The sequence below is a fragment of the Nanorana parkeri genome, unplaced genomic scaffold (genome assembly GCF_000935625.1).
Source record: "Nanorana parkeri isolate BGI_ZX_2015 unplaced genomic scaffold, ASM93562v1 scaffold182, whole genome shotgun sequence".
Classification (NCBI taxonomy): Eukaryota; Metazoa; Chordata; class Amphibia; order Anura; family Dicroglossidae; genus Nanorana; species Nanorana parkeri.
In genome coordinates this window covers 379,362-403,998 of record NW_017306450.1, presented here as the reverse complement: position 1 = coordinate 403,998, position 24,637 = coordinate 379,362, and the positions used below count along the sequence as shown (strand labels likewise).

The 24,637-nt window shown below is 41.4% G+C and overlaps 1 protein-coding gene across 1 annotated transcript; it reads right to left on the bottom strand.

Moving 5' to 3' along the window:
• Positions 1–2,189: 2,189 nt before the first annotated feature.
• On the bottom strand, positions 2,190–24,003 carry FHL1 (four and a half LIM domains 1). Its single transcript, XM_018555059.1, has 6 exons — positions 23,909–24,003; positions 13,882–14,063; positions 8,318–8,492; positions 7,251–7,420; positions 5,033–5,219; positions 2,190–2,466 (listed from the first exon to the last, which is right to left on the bottom strand). Exons 1-6 carry the CDS (start codon positions 23,928–23,930, stop codon positions 2,312–2,314), a joined length of 891 nt encoding a protein of 296 aa, XP_018410561.1. The 5' UTR covers positions 23,931–24,003; the 3' UTR covers positions 2,190–2,311.
• Between the last annotated feature and the right edge of the window lie 634 nt (positions 24,004–24,637).

Sequence of the window (24,637 nt, the reverse complement as noted above, 5' to 3'; positions counted from 1 at the left end):
TTATAAGCCCATCCTTTACAAATAATGATGGACAAGAAATGTTATGTATTCCGATGACGACTCACTGAGCCTCTTTATTGAATAGCCTTCCAGTATTTCCTAGAAACAGCCAAACCTGACACTTTTTCTTTTATTCCAGATTTTATTCTGTTACAACATTTTCTCAATAATCCATCTAATGTCTGGTTTTTACATTTTCTGGTTGGTAATTATAATTCAAATATAGCTGATACTTTTCCTGTGTGAATTAGGCATTTGGTTATTTTTGCATGAATATCAGACATTCAGTAGTTTGTATTTTCTTCCAAGCTAGTTAAAAAAAATGTAAGGTATGTTGCCGTGACGTAAGCCAACATGAGATCTGTGCCAAAGCCTTGACATCTGTTCTTTAATAAAACTTGAGCACATCACCATCTAGTGCTAAAATGAGAAGCGTAGGGTGCCATTGCTGCACTGCCTGCCACGCTAACCCTTAGGGCTTGATCACGCCATGTCTGCGGAGCTGTTTTTTTCTGCACGTGTATGGTGTGAACAATTGTTTTCTATGTGCCCTGCTCAAAGAACATGGTGTGAACAAGCTCTTAGGCTTCAGAAACGAAGCCATTTACTCAGGACAAGTATGCAGATAAGAAATTCTGACATTTATCGGACTTTCCTGATCTAAGCAACAAACATTTTTTTTTTTAAATGGCACCCCATATACTGTGGCTGCGCTACTTTAAGATCTACCATGCACCTGCTTTTTAAATATATATATAGAACTGCAAGCAAGCATTTTATATACTATTAGGTTTATTATTCTGTGTATGTATCCATTAATTGCAGAGACAAAGGTATAAGGCTGAACTTATGCAATTATCTGGCATCGCTTGTTATGCACATATATGTATGTATTAATCATAGTGAAAGCATAAATGTACTTTTTCTTAAGCTGTGATAGTACAAGGCAGGTAAGTAAAGTTTTATATGAGCTTTGTAAAAAAAAAAAAAACTTATTTCATAGCTGCTACATGCTGGTTAAATATCAGTTGTCCCAATAGAAAAAATATTCAGCCTTTGCTTGCTAAAGCAGTGCTGTAGATGCCGCAGTCTTTGTGGAATGCTGACATACAGTCTTATGAAATAAAATGCTCTAAGCTATAATGTGATAACTACGGATGCATCGAAATGGAATTTTGAAACCGAATATAAAAAAAAATTGTCAGGCCGAAACCGAAAGACTTTTTTTTGCCCAACCTTTTAAAAAAAAAATGTATTTTTGTTTTACTTCTGGGTCTAAACAGATCCCGGATATTTTTCCTTTTGAAAAAGAGATTGAGGACACCAACTACTCCCTGTTTTCTGCAGCCCTGTATGAATGAACAGGAAGTCTCTATGCTGAGTGCTCCTGAACTGTGGAAATAGTATGAGTTACTATGTCCACAATCATGAATGGATGTAGCGCACTTCCTATTCATTCATAACCTAAGACATAGTATGTTTACTTTGTCCCGTTATTTACAAACATTCAACAATCAGCTGATCACTGAGCGTGCTCCGCTCTCCATCCTGAATCGGCTGTCACAGGAGGAGAGCGCCTCTTCTAGTGACAGATAACAGCACTGTCATCCACTTGCCACTCTCCATCCTGACACAGGAGGCGGTGTGGGAGGAGAGTGGCCTCCTGTAAAGATGACAGCTGTCACTGTTCAGCATCCAGACTGCTGTCCCAGCCGCTCAGCCTCTTGAAAGCTTCTCTCCTCCCTGCTGGGCACCAGCCACTGCATCAGAAGGCACACAGAACGGTGGCTAGCGAGGAGGAGAGAAGCTAGGGATCCACTGAATTTTCCGCCACATTTCTGTCTGGCAGGGTACTCTCAGCAGTGCCATTTTCGGCTGAAGTTTCGGTGCATCCCTAGTAGTAACCCACATTAATCAGTATTTACTGTGCAAGCACCCAACACAACAAATTTGCAGGATTAGAAGTTCATCTCGTATTAGTCATTTGCAGTTAGCTGCTTACATGGGCAGTACAATGAAGTGCACACCATTAATATATTCTATAAAAATCTTATTTCTTCCATGCAGTCAAGCCATGCATATATTATTCAGAATGCAAAAATCAGGTCTACATTTCTATTTTTTTAATCATGTTTGAATAGATACTACATGCAGGAAGATTCAGTATATCTTGACTTATTTTTAGCTTTGATCAGTCACTATAGAGCTCATACATAATTAAATGCAGTTTTGCAGTCTGGCATGCATTCAGCATAGCTGCTGAACAGTAATCATTCCACTGTGATTGTTTACTGTGTAGATGTGTGCTGCCTTAGAGTTTCTTGGCGCAGTCAGTGCAGTAAATCTGCTCGTTCTGGCGTACAAAACGCTTGTTAGCCAGGTTCAGAGAGCACTTCTTACAGGTGAAACAGTACTCATGCCAAGAATGGCCTTCATAATTCACAATATTGGATCCCTTTCCAAACCCTGTAGAGAGAGAAAAAAAAAAATTCATTAATAAGATGGAACTTTACCCACACTGGGACACTGCCAGTAGAAAGGGTGTTATACCAACTCTGTTTTTGGGAACATGGAGGTGCATGGCATTAAAGTGCCCAGACTAAGTTACCAAAGCACCCAAAACTGGACATACATAATTTTGTTCATCACACAGATCATGTCTTTGAAAGCTAGTTACAAATTAATTTGTGTGGTTACTATATTTGTTTTATTTGGAGTGGGGAGGCACACTGAGGGTTTTAGCTGCCATGGTGATGTGCTGGGCATCTGGTGTGTCCCTGTGCCTTTAAAGGAGAACTATGAGGCGAGTGAAAATCACTCATCCTCATAGTTCGAGCTGACGTGTGACAATGAAACTGTCACACGGCTCAGGAAGTGAGCGAACACATACCGTCGCTCGCTCACTTCTCTATCCTGTACCTGCAGAGAGCCCTGACTGTCACTCATGGCTCCCTGCAGGGATTCCGCCCCTCCGATCCACCACCACTGACTGGAGGAATGGATGGGGCGTGTACAGCTGGCTCTGCCTCTAGATAGGCAGAGTGAGCTGTCATGCAGCTGGGTAGATCTCGACACTAATAAGGCCATTTTCTAATATTGTAGAATTAGTTGAACTGAAAATAGCAAAACACACACTTACTTATTCAGTCCCCAAAACAGAAACCAAAATCCAGAGCACATTTTTATAAATTGATGTGATATAGTTACAGCCGACCTACTTTACTATATACACTTCTGGTTTATAAAATCATTGAAATGTTTAAGATGGCTTGTGTTCTGTTCTGATGTAAAGCTCTTCGCTCCACCCACTTTAAGCTGCTGATTTCCCCCTTGGCATTCAGATAAAACCAAAGTAAAGAAAAAGCTTGGCTCCTGGAAACTCCCTGCACTGCTGGTCATTTGATATGTTATGTCAGCATTGTCCCCAGCCCGGGCCTGTACACAAATCTTAGTGATTCTGACGTCTTATGAGACCGCGCAAGCAAGGAATTGAACAAATAAAACTTTTTTCTGTGCAACTCAAATATAACCGTTCTAGGACACAATTGCCACAAGAAATGAGGAGGACCAGACTGTAGCTGTAGAAGCTCTGCTATACAATTATATCAAACTAAAATAGAATACTAAGTTGTTGTTTTTTTCCCCCTCAAGACAAATCTAATGCTATATAAAAAAAAAAGCCTGTAATCATATACCATGAAAGAAAACTCATTCATAATCACTTGAGCCCCCCCCTGGGATTTTTTCCTCCATAAATCAAAGTGGTTTTTGTTTCTACAATGGCTTGGTTGTGTAGTCTACCCTAACTTATTATACTTCATATATTCAGGGCAGATGGGTTTTTAGTTTTGTTTTTTTTTTACTATTTCCAATAAAATTTACTACCAGTTTCCTGTAATTTTTCCCCAGAGCCCCCTTTGCTGATATTTTGTAATGCACCAATTTGTAAAGTCTGCTGATTAAAATGAGATCACATTTCTGCATCATAGCGAAATAGAAGAGCCCAAAATGACCATATGCGGTTTACGTTAGATCTTTATACCACTTAACACTGAATGCTACACATGCCCATGGACACAAAATGGTTTGCATATACAGTATATCGCTATTGGCTTGACAAGGGCACATATTAGCACAACAGAGAGTTTATGCAGTCACCGACATTGCATTCAATTACATGAGCATTTGATGCTTGTGCAGTGAATGCAAATCTTATCCAGATCACCAGTCATTGTTGCAACCTAGGGAGGGATTATATAATATACATAGGGATGCACCAAAACTAGTATCGGTATCCGTGCCGAGGCGGAGTACTCCGATACCAGAACTTCTGATCAAGAGGGAGCTCACCCTCTGACCGGCAGTGCTGAAGGAGCATGGAGTCTGCTTCCTTTCCAATTCGGAAGCCGAGCAGTGGGTTGTGTGTCCCGGCTTCCTTATTGGCTGGGAAGCTGGCTTCACTTGTTGCTAGGCAGCCTGACTTCCTAGCCGATCAGTAAGCCGGGCAGCACCCCGGCTTCCTGATTGGCCAGGCTGCCACGGCAAGTGAAGACTGTTCTTTCTATAGAACACCAGCTTCCCAGGCAATCCGGAAGCCGGGCAACCAGTCATGATCCGCCGGCCGACTTTCTGATAAAATCGGGGCACCGGTATTGGAGAGTACCTAAAAATAAATATCGGTACTCGATACCGGAAAACTGGTGTTAGTGCATTCCTAATTATATACGCTATCTTTTAATTTATTCTTTTTCATCTCTCTGCAGGGGATATATATATATATATATATCACAGTGTTAAGTGGTAGATAGATATCTATCTATCAGTGGAAACCTGATCTACACCTCCATGCAGCTGTGCTGCAACAGATCTCTTTGATCATAGGGATCTTTGGCCGCAGGGAGTTGCTGGATCGATAATACCAATGTAAACAGAATGCTCCTATGGCCACTGTATTTAAAACATTTACATAGTCAAGTGGTTATTTTCCCCATGTGTTTAGCTTTCTTATTCCTATGAATAAAAAGATGTATACCTGTGATTGGGTTGTTACATCCTGCACACTTCTTGGCTACAAAGGCCTTGTAGCAGTCCACACAATAGTAACAATCTTCAACAGCAGTGAAGCGCTGGCCAGCTAACTTCTTATGGCAGGTTTCACACACAAAGCAATCACCATGCCAAGGCTGGTCCTGATAGGTTATCCCTCCAGAAGCGATTGGCTGTAAAACATGTTAGCGCATTGTCACAAAACCAAAGTTTCTTATACACATCCCTTTTGACTGGGTGTAATAATTGAAACTGAAAACCTTTTACCCTTTTGCTGCCAAGCCCTCCAAAATGCTTTACACCTCAGCTGGCCGCACCATGTTTGCATGCGATAATTGCGCAAATGTTTGTGTATTTTTATTGGTGTAATATTGATTTAACAATTTGATAAAAGCACACTAGAAACAGCATCCTTGCACAGGAAAGAAAAAAAAACACTTTGACAATCTGAAAGATAAAACTATTGTTCATAAAGAACAAATATTTGTAAATTTTAAATTGCGCCTTTTTGCGAAATGGTAAAAACAAATTAAGTAACCGAAACTAAATAGACGACTTATGTTAATCGTTTGTGCACTGTGCTGGTGTTGTCATAAAAAGATACAGGCGTACATTTAAATCGCAGCATGGCAATGCGTCACAGCGCTTTGCCATGCACTGCCACAGTTAAATTAATGTTATTTTGAAAAGAAAAAAAAATCAATCAGTGTTATGCGTTCTAATGCAGTGCATGGCGTACACCACAGTATGGTGCACAATGTGGGGTGGGGGGGGATGTGTTTTATTTATCTTTATTAATTATTTTACTGTTGGGGGCTTCGGGGAAATATCAGGGGTCTAAACAGACCTCTGACATTTCCTTTTTGAAAAAGAAATTGAGGACACAGAGTGCTCAATCTCTTTCTGCAGCCTCCATTCTAAATGAATGGAAAGTACTCCGTACAGAGGCTTCCCATTCATTCAGAATTAATTCACAAAATATTTACTATCAACCAGTTTCTAAATGGGGAGAAGCCTCTGTACAGAGTGCTTCTCCCCATTGCGAAACTCGTGAATGAACAGGAAGCAATGTAAAGTACTTCCTGGGGACACACAGTACTAACATTGGAGTGATCACTCCAGTGTTTGCTCTGCACAGAGGATCGGTAAATATCACTGATATGTACCGTTCCTCAGCTCGGCCACGCACACAGCCGCAGTCATCCTGAAACTGACAGGAGGACAGCAGCTCCCCTCTCCTCCGACTGCTGCATTTATGCCACTTGGCCATCCTGATGATCAGCTCCCTCTGCCGCCGGCCATTTCTCCTCAGATCCCCGCTGCCTTAGCCCATGCAGGCAGCGGGGATGCGAGGAGAAGGTGACAGATGACAGCTATTATCTTAAAGGGGACCGTTGGGGGGAACCGTTGTGATATAAGTTCATGGTTGCTAAAGCGACCATGAGCTTATAGCAGAAGGGAGAAAGCCACCGACGTAAGGCATACTGAGCTGGCAACAGTTGTGTTCTGCCGTGAGCCTACTGTCGGTGGCATGGAACTTAACAGCCCTGTTGATTGGAGCAAAGTTCAGGAGGAATGTGTTGAACTGCTGCTTTGTGGGTTCGATTACATCTGGGGAGAATCTGTAACTGAGGAACAATGCCTGTTTTTAAAGGAAACCTGCAGAAACAATAAATGGTGAATTCCTGTTTGGCTGCTTTCAACACTTTCTCATGGACTTGGAACAAAGTATATGAATTACAAAGTCAGTAATATCAGTCTTTATACTGTATTATGTTTATTTTGCGGGATGTAAGTTGATTCCAACAGCTTTTGTGTACGTTTACTGCTAGCTGAGCAACATTTGTAGTTGGAGTAACTCCAGTCAGTGCTTATAAAGGCTGAGAACTCTCATCCCAAACTGATATGATAGCATAATACCAGACATCAGTGCTGTCACATGTCCCTCCAGAGCCAGAATTTCCACCGATTTTCTTCACTGGGAGATGAAGAGAATGGCAGAACCAAGACAAAGTATGTAAGTGCAGGAGAGCCAAGGAAATGTATGTGCTACTGCAGGGGACGGCATTAAAGTGAACCTGCTGCTCTGCATTGCCTGTGAAAAGCAAAAGTCTGGTTTAACGTATTTGCCTATAAAGTCCAAAGCAGTAGAACGGTACTACAGTGATACAAAAGCCTTGTGCCTGGTTGCGGTGAGTACTCACATTCTTGCACTTCACACATTGTTTTGCAAATTTTTGTTCATGACAGGTAGCACAGAAGACATCGGCTCCCTTTTGGAAGAAGCTGCCGGTTCCAATGGACTGCTTGCAGTTGCTGCATGTGAAGCATTCCTCATGCCAAGCACTACCCTTGTACTCAACATTGCGGCCACCTATGAAAGGAATAGCAAATAGTTTTACACTTTTTTTGGGCAGGTGAAATGTTTTGTCCACCAGCCTTCTAGAGAACCATGTCTGTGACAAATGGGAGGGGGTGTCCTTGTCTGGGCCCAGTACAGTATTCAAGTATCACCACTTGCAATAATCTGGTTTAAGGGTTAAAGTAGAACTTCTTAGCTAAAATATATTATTTTGGATAGAATGCTGAAAGGGAAAATCAGCCCGGTTTTAATACTCTCTGGGGGGGAATTTATCAAAACTGGGGCAGCTGTGCATGCCAATCAATCAATCAGCTTCTCTCTTCAGTTTGCTCAGTTGAGATTTGAAAATGAAAGAGAAGCTGATTGGTTGCTGTGCACAACTGCTCCAGGTTTTGATAAATTCCCCTCAAAGTTTTTTGTTTACAGATCAGAATGCAGGTGAATTGCTTTCAATGTGGGCATGCACTGCGCTCAGATCGGTAACAAAAGTAAAATTCTAAATCTGCATCCGAGTACAGAAATTTGTCCAAACAAGAAAATCACATTGAAAACAGAGCGGGAGGCATGTCACAGCCAAACAAGCATTTTACTGATCATTTACACCAGAAGATAACATGCATATATGATCAGTGGATGTCTTGCAGTCATGTGCATGAGGACTTGTGCCGTTATCAACGCTTGATCAGATTGAAAAGGGTCCACTGAGCTTTGCCCACAGGCGTAATGGACAACAGAGACTGAAACCCTGGCTTATGCCAAACATGAGTAGATCCATTGTGTATATTAACAATGTTGCTACAGCAGAAACCATGGTGTGTGTGTGTGTGTGTGTGTGTGTGTGTGTGTGTGTGTGTGGTGTGTGTGTGTGTGTGTCTCGTAAGGATGATATAAGAAGAGAAAGCACTGTACCTGGCTGGATTTGCTTGTGGCATCCACTGCAGCGCAGGGCTCCCTCTCTATCGGTGCATTTAGGGCACTGGATTTTATTATCTTTGAAAACAAATTGCTCATTGGCCAGAGGATGGTAACACTTGTAGCAGCGGAAGCAGCTGTCATGCCAATAACGGCTCTTGTAATGGAGCTCCTAAACATCAATAAGAACTCATCAATATGCATTGAAAAAGCAGCTTCCTGTGTTTCTACACATACAGTACATACATGGCAGCCCATAGGCTTACAGTATACATTCATGGTTATCTTACATACATAGTTATATAAAGACACAGGTTCATCGAGTACAACCTTTATGTGTAAGTGTGTGTAGTGCCTGCATGTGTGTTTTAAGAGTACCTGTACCCTGTATGTTGATCTTTGCCATCTGACAGCAGTGCAACCATCAGAGATAATTAAAAACAAAATGTCCGATTACCCAATACATATGGGCACCAGACCTGTTATAAGGACCCTATGAAAGTTATATTTTGCTTCAAAAGGAGATTCTGATTTTACAAACAATGTAAAAGTACTAATACCATCAGTTGGTAATGCATATGAGCAAAAGGTGTGCTTGACCTTTAAATAGGTAACTGGGAATAGTATGTGATGGTATAATGCTGCCCAGTCTTCCATTTCCCACTGAGGAGAAGATGAAGAGGAGCAATCAGGATATGCAAAGTAATGCAATCTAAAGGAACCAGAAATCATATGTAAGTTGACACCAATAAGAGGATATCTAATGCCCTTTTCACATCAGTGTCACCACGTGTACTGTTTACATTATAGGCCTGAAATTCACATGAAACCAACTTTTACCTGCAGTGACACTACAGCAGCGGTTCTCAACCTGTGTAACCTCAGGACCCACATTTGTCCTTGGTCATTAAGTCGCGACCCAAGTCCCACTGCAATGGAACACACGGCATTGCGGTACTGCACGTTCCAGTGCAGGCAAATTGAACTGTGGACGGGAGGTGCGTTTGGGGTGCCATTCAAATGAATGGCAACGTAACACACCTCCCGCACCAGAACGCGTAGTAGGTGTGATTGTGTGGTACAGTGCGTTAATTGCACAGGACTGTTCGATTACCGCACTGTACTAGTGTGAACGGGACCTCAAAAACACTGACAGACACACACAACCACCCTCACAATCTCACACATATACACACTCCAGAAAAAATGACTTTTTTTTTTAAGATCAACCCAGTCTCCCTACCTTACGAGAACTGGAGTGGATCCGGTGTAGCCTGGGGTCCAGTGTGGGCTGCTGTGCTGTGATGGAGCTTCATCCACACATGCATTGCTTGCACAACTCCCTTGCGCGCCATGTAGAGGTGCTGGGAGCCAGAATGTGACGTCACTCTGGTCCAGGCACCTCTACAGGACACGCAAGGGAGCTGTAAGCAATGCATGTGTGGAGGGAGCTCCCTCATGGCCATAGCTCCAGCCCACACCACCTCAAGCTCACACTTGGCGCTCGGAACCATATTTTGAATGGCTGCTTGGCGCGAGAACTGACAGTGCTGCGTTAGGGGGAGGCAGAGGAGCTACTACTCAAGACTACTAGCACGACTAAATTGTTGGAGGAATGTGATACAAAACGTGGGGAGGCGCACTGTACTGAACTGCATGTCCACCAACATGCAGGAAAATTCTAACTCTGGGAGGGGGCTCAGTGATAATGTGTGATAACATAGAAATCTAAATGGATGCATTAAATGGCAAGTTTATCTATAAATGATCAAGAACTCACAAGGGTATCTACAGATACAGAAGAAAAACAATTGTCACTCCTGAGCATGCAGTCCTATTATTCAGGAAATAAGGGTCCCTATACATCATTAAAGTGTAACTTCCTGTCCTAAATGAAATACTTCACTTTCCCAGACCCCCCTGAGCAGCACTAATTGTTAGTTGGATGTGTTTGGTGGTCCCCAGTTTAAAGGGTCATTAAACCCTCGCGTGTTTTTGCATGCGCCTACTGCTAGCAAGCAATAGATATATGCAAAAACATTTATTAAAGAAAAAGTTACAAAGCAAGTTTAAACTTACCTCTGTCTCCGCCCTCACTCCCGTCCAAAGATCTGAAAGTTCTCAGGCGGCCGCAAAGGATCATAGGGAGGGCACATGCCCAGTACTGATCTTTGGCCGGGAGAAGAGAGACAGGGTAAGTCAATGCAGCAGTGTGCAACCTCACAAACTCCGTGGGACAGAAAGAGACAGGAGTCTGCACTGGATCAGAGACCGGCACCAGCGCTGGAGGGACTTCTGAAAACTACAGGAAAGATGATGATCGGATTACGAGGCATCATTTAAAGGAGAACTATGGGGTCAGTGCTTTTCCCCATAGTTCTCCTAAGGGTAACGGGAAGACACTAGCGTCTTCCCGAAGCTCAGTATACCACGAGCTACAGCTTGCGGTATACTGAGACGCTGCAGCCGGAACGGATCCCGACAATTCTGTCTGGATCCACCCAGCTGCGTGAGTGACAGCTGGCTCTGCCTATCTAGAGGCAGAGCAAGCTGTACCCTCCCCCGTCCGTTCCACCAGTCAGTGCTGGAGGATCGGACGGGGGAATCCCTGCAGGGAGCCGTGAGTGACAGTCACGGCTCTGTGCCGTGACAGGATCGAGAAGTGAGCGAGCGACGGTAGGTGTTCGCTCACTTCCCAATCTACTGAGCCGACCTGTGACAGTTTCATTGTCACAGGTCGGCTCAGATTATGAGGCTGAGTGATTTTCACTCGCCTCATAATTCTCCTTTAAGGCAAGTCCTTAAAGCAGCAGTGGGGGGGAATTTTGACTTTAATGTCACTCTAAGCCGGTATTTGCTGCACTTGTAGGAGAACAAGATGGGCTTTGTGTGGTCTGTTTCCAGATGCATTAACGGAAGCATGCAGTCAACCACACACACACACACACACACACACACACACACACACACACGGTTCACCAGAACAGAAAAACAGTTGTGTGGTAAAGAAACAAAAATAAGCATGCATTTAATATAACACACCATCAATGTAGAAGAGATAAGTCACATGTACTCCTGGTTTTCTTTTCTGCATCTTTGTAACTGATTTATCTGGTTACATTAGAAATATGTTCTGCAAGTCTTAATACTTATACATCCTGTGGTCTTTTTCTAGCTTTTTGGCTCGGTGTCATTTAGTATCCCACATCCTGTGAGCTAATGAATGTTCTTACCACTAGATGGTACAAGTGTGTTACTAAAGCCTATTAATCACATGTTTCTGTTCAACATGTGGACCTCTAAGCTTTGGAGAACGTTAGCCTTGTCCGGCTGAAGGATCCATTTTTTTCCCAAAACTTCTATCAAACCACCGGACATTTAAAATGAGAGCAGTAGAAAGGGAAGTAAAAGAAACAGATCCCCAGCACTTGTTTAGAATAAATATGTCCTTTTTTAATGGACAATTGTGTCACTACAATCAACAGAGCTGGACTACAATAGGGCTCTGTTGATTGTAGTGACACAATTGTCCATTAAAAAAAGGACATATTTATTTTAAACGAGTGCTGGGGATCTGTTTCTTTTACTTCGTATTTTGCACGGCGCCATCCGTGATAGTCATTGCGAGCACCACCGTTCTTATTTGGCTAGGACTGCTGTAAGGTGTGCGGAGAGGACCCCCACCACCTGAAAGCAGTAGAAAGGAAACATTCATCATTGCAGTCTGAACAAGCCCACGCTTGTTACTATTGTTCCATGTTATTAAGAAACAATCATAAGTACAGGCAGGATGGGCATGACTAGCCATCATGCACACAATCATTGGCATGGAGCAGTTATACTTCTTGATGCCAATGATTGTGTGCATGATGGCTAGTCACTGGTATAAAACATGAAAAGTGTCCTGCTATCAAATGTAAACACTAGAGTTCTGCCCGCACATGTTATAGAACCCCCATGGACACGCTCAGACGCAGCAAGGTTGGCTGTAGAGTATGAGGTTTTTTTTGTTTGGCCCCGTGGGCTGAACAAGAAAAAAGTCGATTACCCGATCTATGCGAATAGCATGGATGGTTAAAAATCCCTCCACCGATCTATTCTGCCAGCAGCAGGTGTGCCCTTTACCCTTGGACCTTGCTTGCCCCGTTGTCGGACATATTTCCAGGTGAAACTATTCTCTCAGAGACTTGTGTAAGTACATAAGGACTTCTTTATATTAAAAAAAACAAAACACTTTTGTATTAAATATAAATAAAAGCCCAGCAGTATCCTGGATGCTCATACTTCAGTGCATACAGTGTACCAATGGGAAATGTCAGAGCTGTGGATATAGCAGCTGGCCAGTGAAGTCTACAGGATCCTTATTCACCCTTCACTGTAAGGTTTGTATGCTTATGCAGCAGAAGCCATAATGCCAGTGCACTTTTGTTGTCTTTAACCTGAGCGGATTACAGATCAGTCCACCCAAATCTGACATTTCTAATATATATTAGATACTGGAAAGTTCCCACTCTCGCTATAGGGTTCCTATTTTATATTATGGAGAATGCAAAAAGAAGGGTCTGAAAAAAGGTGTAGAGAAAAACAAAACCCTGAAGTGGGCAGGACCAGAGTTGGAAGTTATGGCAGGGAGAGCTTACTCTGGCGTAGTACCCAATCGGGCGTCCTGAGGCCGGGTGTCACCCAGAGTGGATACCGGGTGACACCCTGCCATGACATCATCGCGTATTCGCGGCCATCTTGGTGATGGACGCCGGCAGAGAGAGGAGGGAAAGTTCACCCGGCGAGATAGGTTATGTCACCGGGTCCCCTCCTCTCCCCTGCAACTGTCAGGCTCTCGGTCCAGAACAGAGTGCTGACTTTTCAGAGGGGGCGACACCAATATAAATGTCATTCATTTTGGCGTCACCCCTCCAATGGTGTCTCCCCCCTTGTGACGCCACTGTACCCAATACATATAAAAAGTCAAGGGCTGACCATGTCCACCGCGCTTTTTAAAGCTGAACTCTGGGCACAAAGTTTCATTCAAATATATTCCTCAGTAGAATGCATTAAAAACACATTGTGTGCACCAAATGCCTTTGCAAATCCAGATATTACCTTGTTCGAGTAGTGGTGACCACATCACTGTAGTGCACACAACCTGTGCAGAGAACAGAGCTGTGGGAGGAACCCAGCAGGCACCACCCACTACAGGCTACCTGCAAAAAAAACTACAGGAGGGGCGCAAGACCAGTCTCCCAGCACAAGGAGAGAGTGCAGCAGTGACTGGTCTGTAATACAGGAAGCTTCTGTTCAGTAGCAAAGTTTCTGCACACAGCTGGAGTATATAAAGCACACCAAGATCCAAGTACAAATATGATGTATTTAGACAATATTTGCTTATCCTGGAGTTCAGCTTTAGACTGAAAGGCTTTATTGTGGATTCTCTTATGCGATTTGCACTGCAGTTGTGGTTTGCATGACTTCTAAGAGACCCACTTCCTATAGGTCGGGTTATTACTTTCCATCATATATTACATTTGAATTACGTTAAATAATTGTATGTTTTTGCGTCTCACCTTGTTATCAACGCCAATGGGTTTCCTGCACTCAGCACAGGTGTTGGCAACTATCTTGTCAAAGCATTTCACACAGCAGTTGTGTCCATCCTTCTCCACATACTTCTTGCCTTGCAGAGGGGCTCTGCAGTAGTGGCAGTCGAAGCGCTCAGACATTGTGCCCACAGTATAGTGGCGGGGACCTAATGGAAGAAAAAGGGGAAGTTGAAGGATTGTACTTTGTCTCCTAATTATTTCTGGTTAAGAAGGTAACACTCTTATTCCACGCACAATGTACTTTTCACTTCCTGCGATTACACTGGCACCCTGACAGCTTATATATGAATTTATATGTTGGGAGGAAGGGTTAGATTTGTTTTTTGTTATTCACCTGAAATTGTATTTTTTTGTTTAGAGAAGGGCTAGCACAAGGGGGTAAATGCCCCCATTGGATCTTGGTGGCTGGGCCTCTTTTAGTACGGATGCTGCCTTATTCAGTGAACTAATTCATGATTACAGTATAAAACACACATACAGCTGATGGGTGAGCTCGCTGTGGGCTCATATACCTGGGCAAATCTTTTTGTCTGAACTGTTTTTCCTCCCCAAATAATTCAACCTAATTGCAAAAGCAACTCGTGAGCAAATCCAATGCAATTCCATTTAGAAGCAAGCAATTTCCCCCAGAAATCATACTGCTGATAACATGTACTATACAACCCCATCAGCCTCTGTTTGGCACCACACACAGTAGTGGGATCCTTACAGGATTTAATAAACCCTTTACACACTTCAGGAGGCCCCATTTACTTTCAAGTGACTCTGGAACTGGCAGAGCTAAGGCACATTGAGGAGAATTTATCAAAACTGGAGCACACAAAATCTGGGCAACCAATCAGCTTCTCTCTTTCATTTTCAAATCTTAATTGAACAAACTGAAAAAAGAAGCTGATTGGTTACTATGGGCCACTGCTCCAGTTTTGATAAATTCCCCCCATTGCCTGCACAAACCCTTAAAAGGCACCAAAATACAAAACATAAAGATTATCAGTAAAGTATGTATAGGAGCCAATGTTGATCTATCTCATCTGCACAGTGATATGTTCAGACTCCAGTTTATCCATATCAAGGTGTTCCGAGATCAAATGGGTGATATCTTACTTTGCTCTCTGTCTGCCTTGTGGTGTTGGATGAGCCTGGCACATCAACAATGGCAGCCTCCCACCTGTCATATGTAGAACATGTATGAACCCCTTTTCTATTAGAGTCTGAGAAATCCGATAAATCTGAACTTGATATCCAGTCACCAATAGTTCACCAAGCAGCACTGCCACCAATACCTCACTTTAACCTCTTATATTTACACATGTCCCCTTCAATAATTACCCAGCAGGGGCTTCGCTACAGTTTTTGCCACCTGTGTCCAGGAGGGCTGGTGGCGGAGCTTCAGGTGTTGACGGCACACGTTATTGGGAAGTGGGTAGGTAGGTGGGGATGGTGGGGTGCACAGTACCTCTGTCCAGAGCGTCCTGGCAACTGGTGAGGTCAGTGAGCTGGGTGGAACACCAGACAGAGGATCAGGTTGGTAAGAGCTCATAGCAACCTGGGACACTCTGGCTGGAAAGGGGGTGGCTGGCACACCTGCCACTTCCCTCCGTGACCCAATGAGCAACCTGCTACACAGAGCTTGTGGGCATGGGTAAGGATGGAGACCAAGGTAAGTAGAGTAATTATGAAACCTATGCACACATTTCCACCTCTGTAGACAGATTATAATAAAACTACAGAGAACCTTAGCCAGACTATGAATTGCCAGTGAACAAAATATTTGATAGGAGTTTTACTTCTTTGGTGGGTCTAAGTTTTACCTCTACAACAATGGTTACACCTAACGTTTATAGCTATGAGTTTCCAATTGTTCACTCCTGGATGAAATTAGATTCTGTGCATTTGCTATATGCTTGAAACCTGTAGAAGCAGTATGCGGATTGATAAAGCTTTCATTTCTTGCACCAGATGACAAACATTTTTGGAAATGTTTTTCTTTCACATGGAGCATAGCAAATTACACAGAAGGCAAATTAGTTGTCGCTGTTTGACAGCATTGAATGTTCATGGCACTCATTTAAAGACGTATGCCCAAACATATTGTATGTACCGTACACTTAAATCAGCAACTGTAAAACATAAAAAATTGGAGCTATTGAGAAAGATATTCTATTTTATAATGTCAGATAAAGCAGTAATGTAAGTCCAGTGAAGGTTAGCGTATTACCAAGAACGGCATTTATTTTAGTTGAGAACAGAACTTAAAAATACTGCGCAGCACTGACGGCTGGAAATAATTTATGGCAAAGGGCTTAATCTGTCACTGAAATGACTAAACAGCCAAAATCATGGAATTTAAAATGGGTCAGTGGGAAGGATCCATGTTTGAGTTACTTGCTTTGTTATGAAATGTTTATCAACAGTGATTCACCAGTCAAGTTTACTGCTAATGAAATATGCTAAAAGAGAATTCAAATGTTGGGCTAAGGACAAAAATTGCAGCAGCAACTCTGAATAATGGCCTTATAAAGTCTTATATTTGTCCTTGTAGTAATTCATAATGCATTACATACACTGAATATACTGGGTGCCTTATTGTAGATTATGTTCTGTATTTGGGCTTGTTCTCATTGGTACTTTTCCTCAGCTCAGCTGCATTTGGCAATGTTGGATGACAAATTTCCAATGAATTTGATAAGAAATGAATCTGCCAGGAGACATGGCAAAGATGCGTCAAAAGCTACAGGAAGCCTAAAACAACCTTGTCACATTTTGTAGCAGATTATTTTCAGTATCTACAAGCAAAGATTAGTGTCTATTGTAGAACCCCATTTTGTACTATTTCCACTCCCATAGTGGCACATGCAACTTAATTAAAGTCCGCCTTGCAAGAGTGTATGTTGGAATATTCTGTACCCACATTTCCTCAATATAAAGCACTGTGAAAAAGCTGACTTGCCTAATTACTAAGTACATGGAGCCAAATGATAAAAACTATCTGCATTTAGTTTTGATCAAACAAAAATTATATTTGTTTTTTTGCAAGGTGTGCAAGATACAGGATTAATAGGAGAATTGACTTTGGTCTTGAAAGCTTTTTTACAGAGAATCATTGTCATTGGAAGGAATTCATTGAATAGACAAAACACGGTATTGGTGTATTATCTAAGTGCGCCCATCTAAATCTAAGTGACGGCTTCCTTTCAATCTCTGCAAAGTAATTTAAATAGATAATTATTGCTTTGAGGTTTACCATTTTACATCATGTAACTTGGACATTTATACTTGTCTTTTATAAACAACAATAGACTATTATAGAACACAATCTTTATGTTAAGTCTGCCCTTGAAAAATAACTTCTCATCAGCAGCTACTAAATAAAGTGGGTGAAGACATCCTATGATGGCAGCTGCTATTAAGAAGGGGTTAAAAGATAAAAGGCTGGAAAGAGAGTGCATTGGTGACCTTTACTGATGTCAACAACAAACAGGCTGGATGATACGACCTTGGCAACCTTCTCATTTTAGAAAGGATTCAGAAGTTTGCCAAACACTGCTATGGTCATCCTCCATTTATACAGCATTTGTTGTCATGTACAGAGACATAGTTTACAAGTACACAGTGTATCTCTCAACACCTCCCTAGACTCCAGGGAACTGGGAGGGCTTTCATCAGAAACGTTATGTGCTAGCAACCTGGCAAACTTGTAAAGAGGCATTATGAGGGATTACATGGACCCATAATTACAGTTTGAGTATATATACCCACTACTAAATTTATACCTAAACTAAAAACACTGGAATCTAATAATAGTATGGTACACAGTGGGCAACATAGCAACTAAAGTTCAATTTCCATGTGTCCAGTACTATAAGCTGGAGGGTTTCCATGAATTATAGAACAACACTTTGCAGTAGAAGACTTCAGTACAGCAATTGTTAGTTACAGTATTATTGGCTAATTTTAGACAAATATTTCCAAAGTAAAATTTGCAACATTAAAATGATCAGCTATGTGCATTGCCATTTTTGTCCTTGCCAACTCTGCCCATTTATATATAAAAGATACAATCTATTCACCATCACAGGTCTATTCATTTGCCGGAAGGAAAAGATGCAAAGTACAATATTTGATAGCAACAAATCACAGCTTATCTTTCTCTTATAAAAGTTTTATAAAAAGTAGCAAAAGCAAAAGTCTTGAGCTCATCTTTCAATGACTTAACATAATGGAAAATGTGATTGGTTGGAATTGGTCAATCAAGGCCCTTTCCATTATTTTATTACATAGGAGTGCTACATACAATATTTATGGAGTGCTGGCTTATTACACAGCATTTTAAAGAATAGATAAAAACGTTTGACATATAATGAACCCCAATATTGTTACCGTAAACTTTAATATTGATTCAAATTTCTAAATCCATAGAATTTCAATAAAAGGGTCCTCAGGCAACTGCACACACCTTCTGATGTGCTTCCGAGTGCTCTGGTCCCCCAAAATGTGTTCTTGTACTCAAATATAGACACTACTTTCTAAAGTCAACAGTTGGCCAACTTGCACACAGAGCTATGAAAGAGAGGTGGGAACAGGAGGGCTAGCCACTGACTAGGAAATATATTTATATCACAGAAGTGTTTTCAGGGTGCTCAAAAGCACACAGAAGGTAATTGCAAGCATCTGAAGATACCTACTTTTAGGTACCATGGCCGTTCTAAAACTTTGGAGGAATAGAAAGATTGCTTTTAAAAAAGAAGCGGTGTTGTTTTAATAACCATACCCCTCATTCTGTGTTGTATCATTCTGTAGGGTCAGGAGGATGTAGGTCTCATGATCACAATTTCCTTAAAAGTCCCTGAGTGGCACTTTCCCTTTATTAATAATACATGCCACTGGCATTTAAATGACTTTCCTTTTTCCTTTTCAGCTTATACAGAAAGCGGAATACTGCACGGATTTTCAGCTATTAAAATTCACAGAAACCACCAAACACTTTGGATTCCCCATATCCCCACTCCAAGCTATCCAATATTGCACAGGTCAGGTGCAGTTTATATGATGACCTCTCAAGTAGAATGTTGCATGTTACATAACATACACAGAAAAAAATTGTGTACATAAAGAGCTCTTCTAAGATTAATGATGAATACCATCTGCTGTAAACATGTCATACAGTATTAGCTATAAAATGTATTGTATACAAGCAAGCATCATAGTATTATACACTCAGGAAAAGAAGCAGAGACATAGACTTACAGAGATTCAACCAAATGTAGTGTTGTTCTTGGGAAAGTAGAGAGTATTTTCAGTGAGTACATATTCTGAGACTTTCTTTGTAGTGTTTACCTAAAAGTAATTTTTCGTGTTTTTACATGGTTACTCTTTTTTTGTGTATTTGTATTACTTGATTAATTGTGAGATGTGATTTGGTGTATTAAAGCCATATACCAGGTTTAAATAAAGCTTGACATCACTAAACTGGAAGGCGAGAAAAATCTAATAGACTTTCTGCTGTGGACTGCGCTGGATTGAAAGGAAGTATTGCAGTGTAAGCTGCATTTGTATTACTTATTCTTATCCAATGTTTTTACTGATTGAAAGATGAACGATAACGTCATTTGTGCATACAAAACCATTGAAAACGTGAAATAACAAGGGAGCAGGAATGCCGAGGCAACGTACCAGCGGAAGGCTCACTTGTGAATGACCGGTTGAAAAACGTCTGGCAATCAAGTAGCCAAAGAGAACTTTTTCACAGTTCTAAAAGAGTTTGGTCAAAGCCAGGGGGAAGGTATTTATCTATCCAGAAATGCCATAGAGTTTGGTCAAAGCCAGGGGGAAGGTATTTATCTATCCAGAAATGCCATACTAGAATTTTTTGGTGTATTACAGCTGGTCCTTTTTACTATTTTTTTACCATTGAGTAGCAATGTATTTAAATTTATTTTAAAATAAAAAGAGAGAGTTGGGCTTCAACATTAGATATTTGTATATTAGCCACCAGAGGCAAGAAGGGAGGCCTACTACAATGACTATGTCCAACTGCATAACAGCTCTTCAATAAGATTTAAGCTACAAGGGGAGTGCATTGTTTTCAGTACATCTGGTGACTGTTTGACCATTTGAGATGGACCAGTAAAGCACAACCAATGCATAGCACCGAAGAGCAGGAAGTAGATCCTATGTATGTAATGTCAAAGATAGCTGCCCTCATGCACATATATAATTATGATCATTATATAGAAACAAGGTTCTTTGTTTAAGCATTAACACACATTAAATCAATTATTTATCAAGATGGTCTCTTCCCATGTTCATTATATCTACATAAATTACTGATAAGATTATAATATCCATTTGATGAAATGATGAAAGATAGAATGAAACTGGTTGCTAAAGGCAACTCACCTTTTAATTTTAAGTTTCATACCTAAGGGCTTTTGGTCCTGAAAACATCAATCTTATCATACAGAAGAATTGCTTGTGTCATCTATATCAACCAATCACATTCTGGCAAGACAAACAGGTCATATATAAGGGAATAAGTAACAAGGTCCATCAAGTATCCGAAACCCTGTAAATGTTCTTCCTCCAAAGGTCACCATACACGTTACAGTCTGACCATACAATCAATCCAATTGATTTGCATCCATTAGGCAGGCATTGCACTACATATTTGTCGGTAGATCTAAAGTAGATTGCACAATCTGATTGTAACGTGTGTGGTGAGCATCTTACCAGTGCTCCACTACAAGATTTAAGAGGCAGCACACACCAGTCTGTTTAAAATATCTCAGTTAGGTTTGTTGAGATGGTGGCTGTTCCTATCTGCAGCCAGTAGACTCAGAACCTTCTGCCTTCTGTACAGTGTCGTAACAATCACCATAGCGACCCAGGCGGTCGCTATGGGGCCCGAGGCACAGTGGGGCCCGGCCATATGCCATGCGGGCCGCCTGGGTCGCTATGGGATCCTCTGCTGGTGGCTTTCACTGGAGGCTGAAGACGAACACGCCGCTGTTCAGATCACTGACAGTAATCTGTGCAGCAGCACGTTCCTCTCCACAGAGTCAATGAGAGCCAGCAAGGGCAGTGAAGGAGGAGGCGGGGCCCGTGGGTCGGCAGCAGGGAAAAAAGAGGAGGCAGACAGGTAAGGAGTGCGAACAGCCCACCTGAGGGTGACCCTGCATAGCCCACCATAGAGAGTCTATGGTGGGATCTCGAGTGGGCTCTGTAAGGGGTATAACTAGAAATCACGGGGCCGCATACAAAATTTTGCTATGGGGCCCTGGGATTTCTAGTAACTCCCCTGCTTCTGTATGTATTGTATCAGTAGACTCTTCCTAATACAGATCTGGCCAACTGCCTGGAAGTTTCTTCTGGTGTCAGATGATATATGTCTGGAAAGAAGTGACAAATGTATTGCAGACAATGTATCAGCAGGAACATAGCAGTCACCCCCCGCTGTAGATGATAAACGCCATGCATCTGTCCATGTCATAGATGAAGAATTTATGCTGCAAAACATTTGTCAACCTATGACCTAATGTATATCCATTTATGTTCATCGTCCTTTGAGTACAGCCATCATCACCAGGAAATATTTTGAACCTGAGAACTGATGTGGCATTAAAAGGGCTGCTAATATTTTATAATACAGAAATAAATAAACCACATATCTGTTGTTACGTGAACACTACTCAGTGCCTAATGCCCAAATGAAGTCTCATGCCTTGTCCTTAGAGCCTCACTAACGTTCTGCCTTAAAATACAATTTTCTCATATTTCAAATGCACTTCCTGCCCTCCCACTCCACTGCTTTATGCAGGCATAGCTGAGTAATGGCCATACCCCTCATTACAAGTGTCCTCACACAGACTTGTATTGCTGAGGAAGAGGGGAGGGGTGTGTCTGACCAGGTCTGCTTGATTACACAGTGCACTGAACAGCGTGGTCAAACTCTGATGCCCACATTTAATGAAACTGTACAACTGCTAGAACAGAAAATTGGGGGTAAGACTTTGAAAATGGAGGCTATTAGTCTATCTAAGTATCTTTTGCTGTCCTTTCAACTGGGCATACCCGGGACAACGTTTTTATGGTGATTTAGTCACTATGCAAAACCGAATAACTAACTACTTTGCCAAAGTAAGCGTTTACATAGAAGCTTTACACTTGTAAATTGCATTTAAAAGCTAAGTTTACCTTTGCGACCGTGTTTCATGGGATGCCCATATTTAGGGTGTAACAGAACCATGAACACGTTCTTCTGCTCCCCCCACACAATCCCACCTCCTGAATCCCATTACCTGAATCGCAGGGTTCTTCTTCCCGCAGGCTCCTGTATACATTTGAATTGGGCATGGCTGTGCATGGTTCTACTCACACAGCCACATCATTCATTCACAGATCCATTCACAGGATCTGTAAATGGAAACAGTACAAGTCCCATCTGCCACTACAGCAGAGGGACTAGTAGATATCAATGGAGCACAAGTGTGGTCACTCACTGCACTTGTAGTACATGGATCACTTTCTCCAACCCCATAACAGGAGTATACCAAGGTACAGACCTGAGGCAACAGGAACAGTCTGCAGGAGCCTGAGCATCACACCCACAATCTACTGAACGTGGTTGCAATGCTTTGGAAGCTTCAATGCAAGGAATAAATGCACATGATTTTTTCTTATCAGAGTCGGTGCCTTTATTTATTATTATTTTTTTTTGCACAAGATGGACTATGCCTTTAGGAGGAATAATTTTAAACCAGTTCACAAATTAAGAGTATAGGGGTTTTATGGACAAATGCTGGGCTACACAAGGACCAAGAACCAATCTTGTCCAAAATAACACCAGCTTTGTTTCTCAGAGTGATTTCCATTGCAACCACATTTGGGCTTTCATTATCCAACACGGCAAAAAGAAAGTCATCTGTAATCTGCTCTGGGCAACATCTCTCCCTTTCCCTTCCGGCATCCTCACTGAATAGTCCTGTGCATTTGTTTTACATCCACAAAAATTCAGCAATATCCAATCAAATGGAGAATACTTTCTTATTACCACTTTACTTTAATAACATGAAAGTCATACATTATTATATAACAAATAACTAAGGAATGCTGCATTAGCAGTAATGAGGAGAGTGGATCCCGAGTGTCATCTGGTACAGACACATTCCTATACCACATACCGCTCAGCTGGATACAGCATACATAATGAACAGCTTCCTATAAGATTCAAGCACATTATCTACTAAATAACGCCAACAAAATGAAATACGTAAATACGACCTGAGCAACATATACTTTGTTGTTACAAAAGCACTCAGCTCTCCCCATTTCCTTTTAAAGTATTTTAAAATTGCAGTTCACTAACTTGAAAAACACAATCTAATAATGGTTACATGCTGACTTCAAACACAAAATATGCTTATCCATGTCCAATTTAGATCCATTAAAGGCATTCAGTCACTGTAACACATCTAATAAAATATCATTTTGGCAGTTATGCTTAATGGTAAAACAACATTTTTTCACTTGTCTAACACTGCAGGAAAAACAAAAACACACAAAAAGGGCAAAACAACAAAAGGGTGCAATGAAAGTTAGTCTCACATAAGCTGTAATGTACTTTGTTCAAAATATTATTATATTAAAAAAAAGGGTGTGATCTGGTAAAACAAAGAGCCGGGTGAAAGATGAAATCCTTGTTAGTGTGGATTACTGCACAACATCATTCTTTGCCCTATTTATGTCGCATGTTTTCTATTAATAAACATTGTACAAAATAAAACAATGAATTGCTGCAGTGCACGGCTAAATATCTATGACAATCACAAAGCTTGGAGTTTTAGGAAACCCTTTATGACAGTCACAAATAACACAATGTACAACACACAATGAACAAAGTTTGAGAGGAAGACTACTGTACAGAAAAGAAAATAATGGGATAGTCAGCACTGTCCATATATACTACATCATCAAGGTGCAATGGGTTATTTACCTGAGTGTCTTTCACAAGCCATTGTGACAACAAGTAGTCCACCTAGACCAGTGAGGGACCTGTGGTTAGCTGATACAAGCCACTTATTTGATAACATACATTATTGCTGGCAGCTATTAATAAGGAGTTACAGGCACATGTTCACACCCCTCTCCAGGGATTTCATGTTTAATCCTGCTTGAAAAGCAAGACCATTTTTGGTTATCTTTCAGGAGAAGAATGGGGTCCAAGAAAAAAAACTGTACACATAAAATACCCACACAACTACTCCAATTTCTAAATTAGCTCCAAAGCAAATGTTGTTGCAGAGGTCTGCCCCTAATGAAATCCAATACCCACACCCACACCCAAAAAAGATATACCGTGTGGGATATCAGTGGAAAGTATAAGTCAGGAGTCATAAACAGCACGTTTACTAGTACCCAGTCCCCTCATACATATAGCATGTGAGGGCAGCTATAGTTATAGTACATCAAATAGCATTGTGGATAAAGTATAAAAGAGTTAAAGCCTTGTCAATTTATTTTTTTTGCTGCGGTCTGTGTCGGATTGGGAAGACTTCTCTTCACTTCCTGTCCTGTAGAAACAGGAAGCAGAAAGAAAAAAAAATTAATCTAAAAATTCAGGGCAATACCTTCAAAAGTCATCACCAGAACAAGTCCCCATTGAATGATCTCCCCTCTATTCCTGTTCTGGTTACAACTGAAACCTTTCTAGTTTCCCCTCACT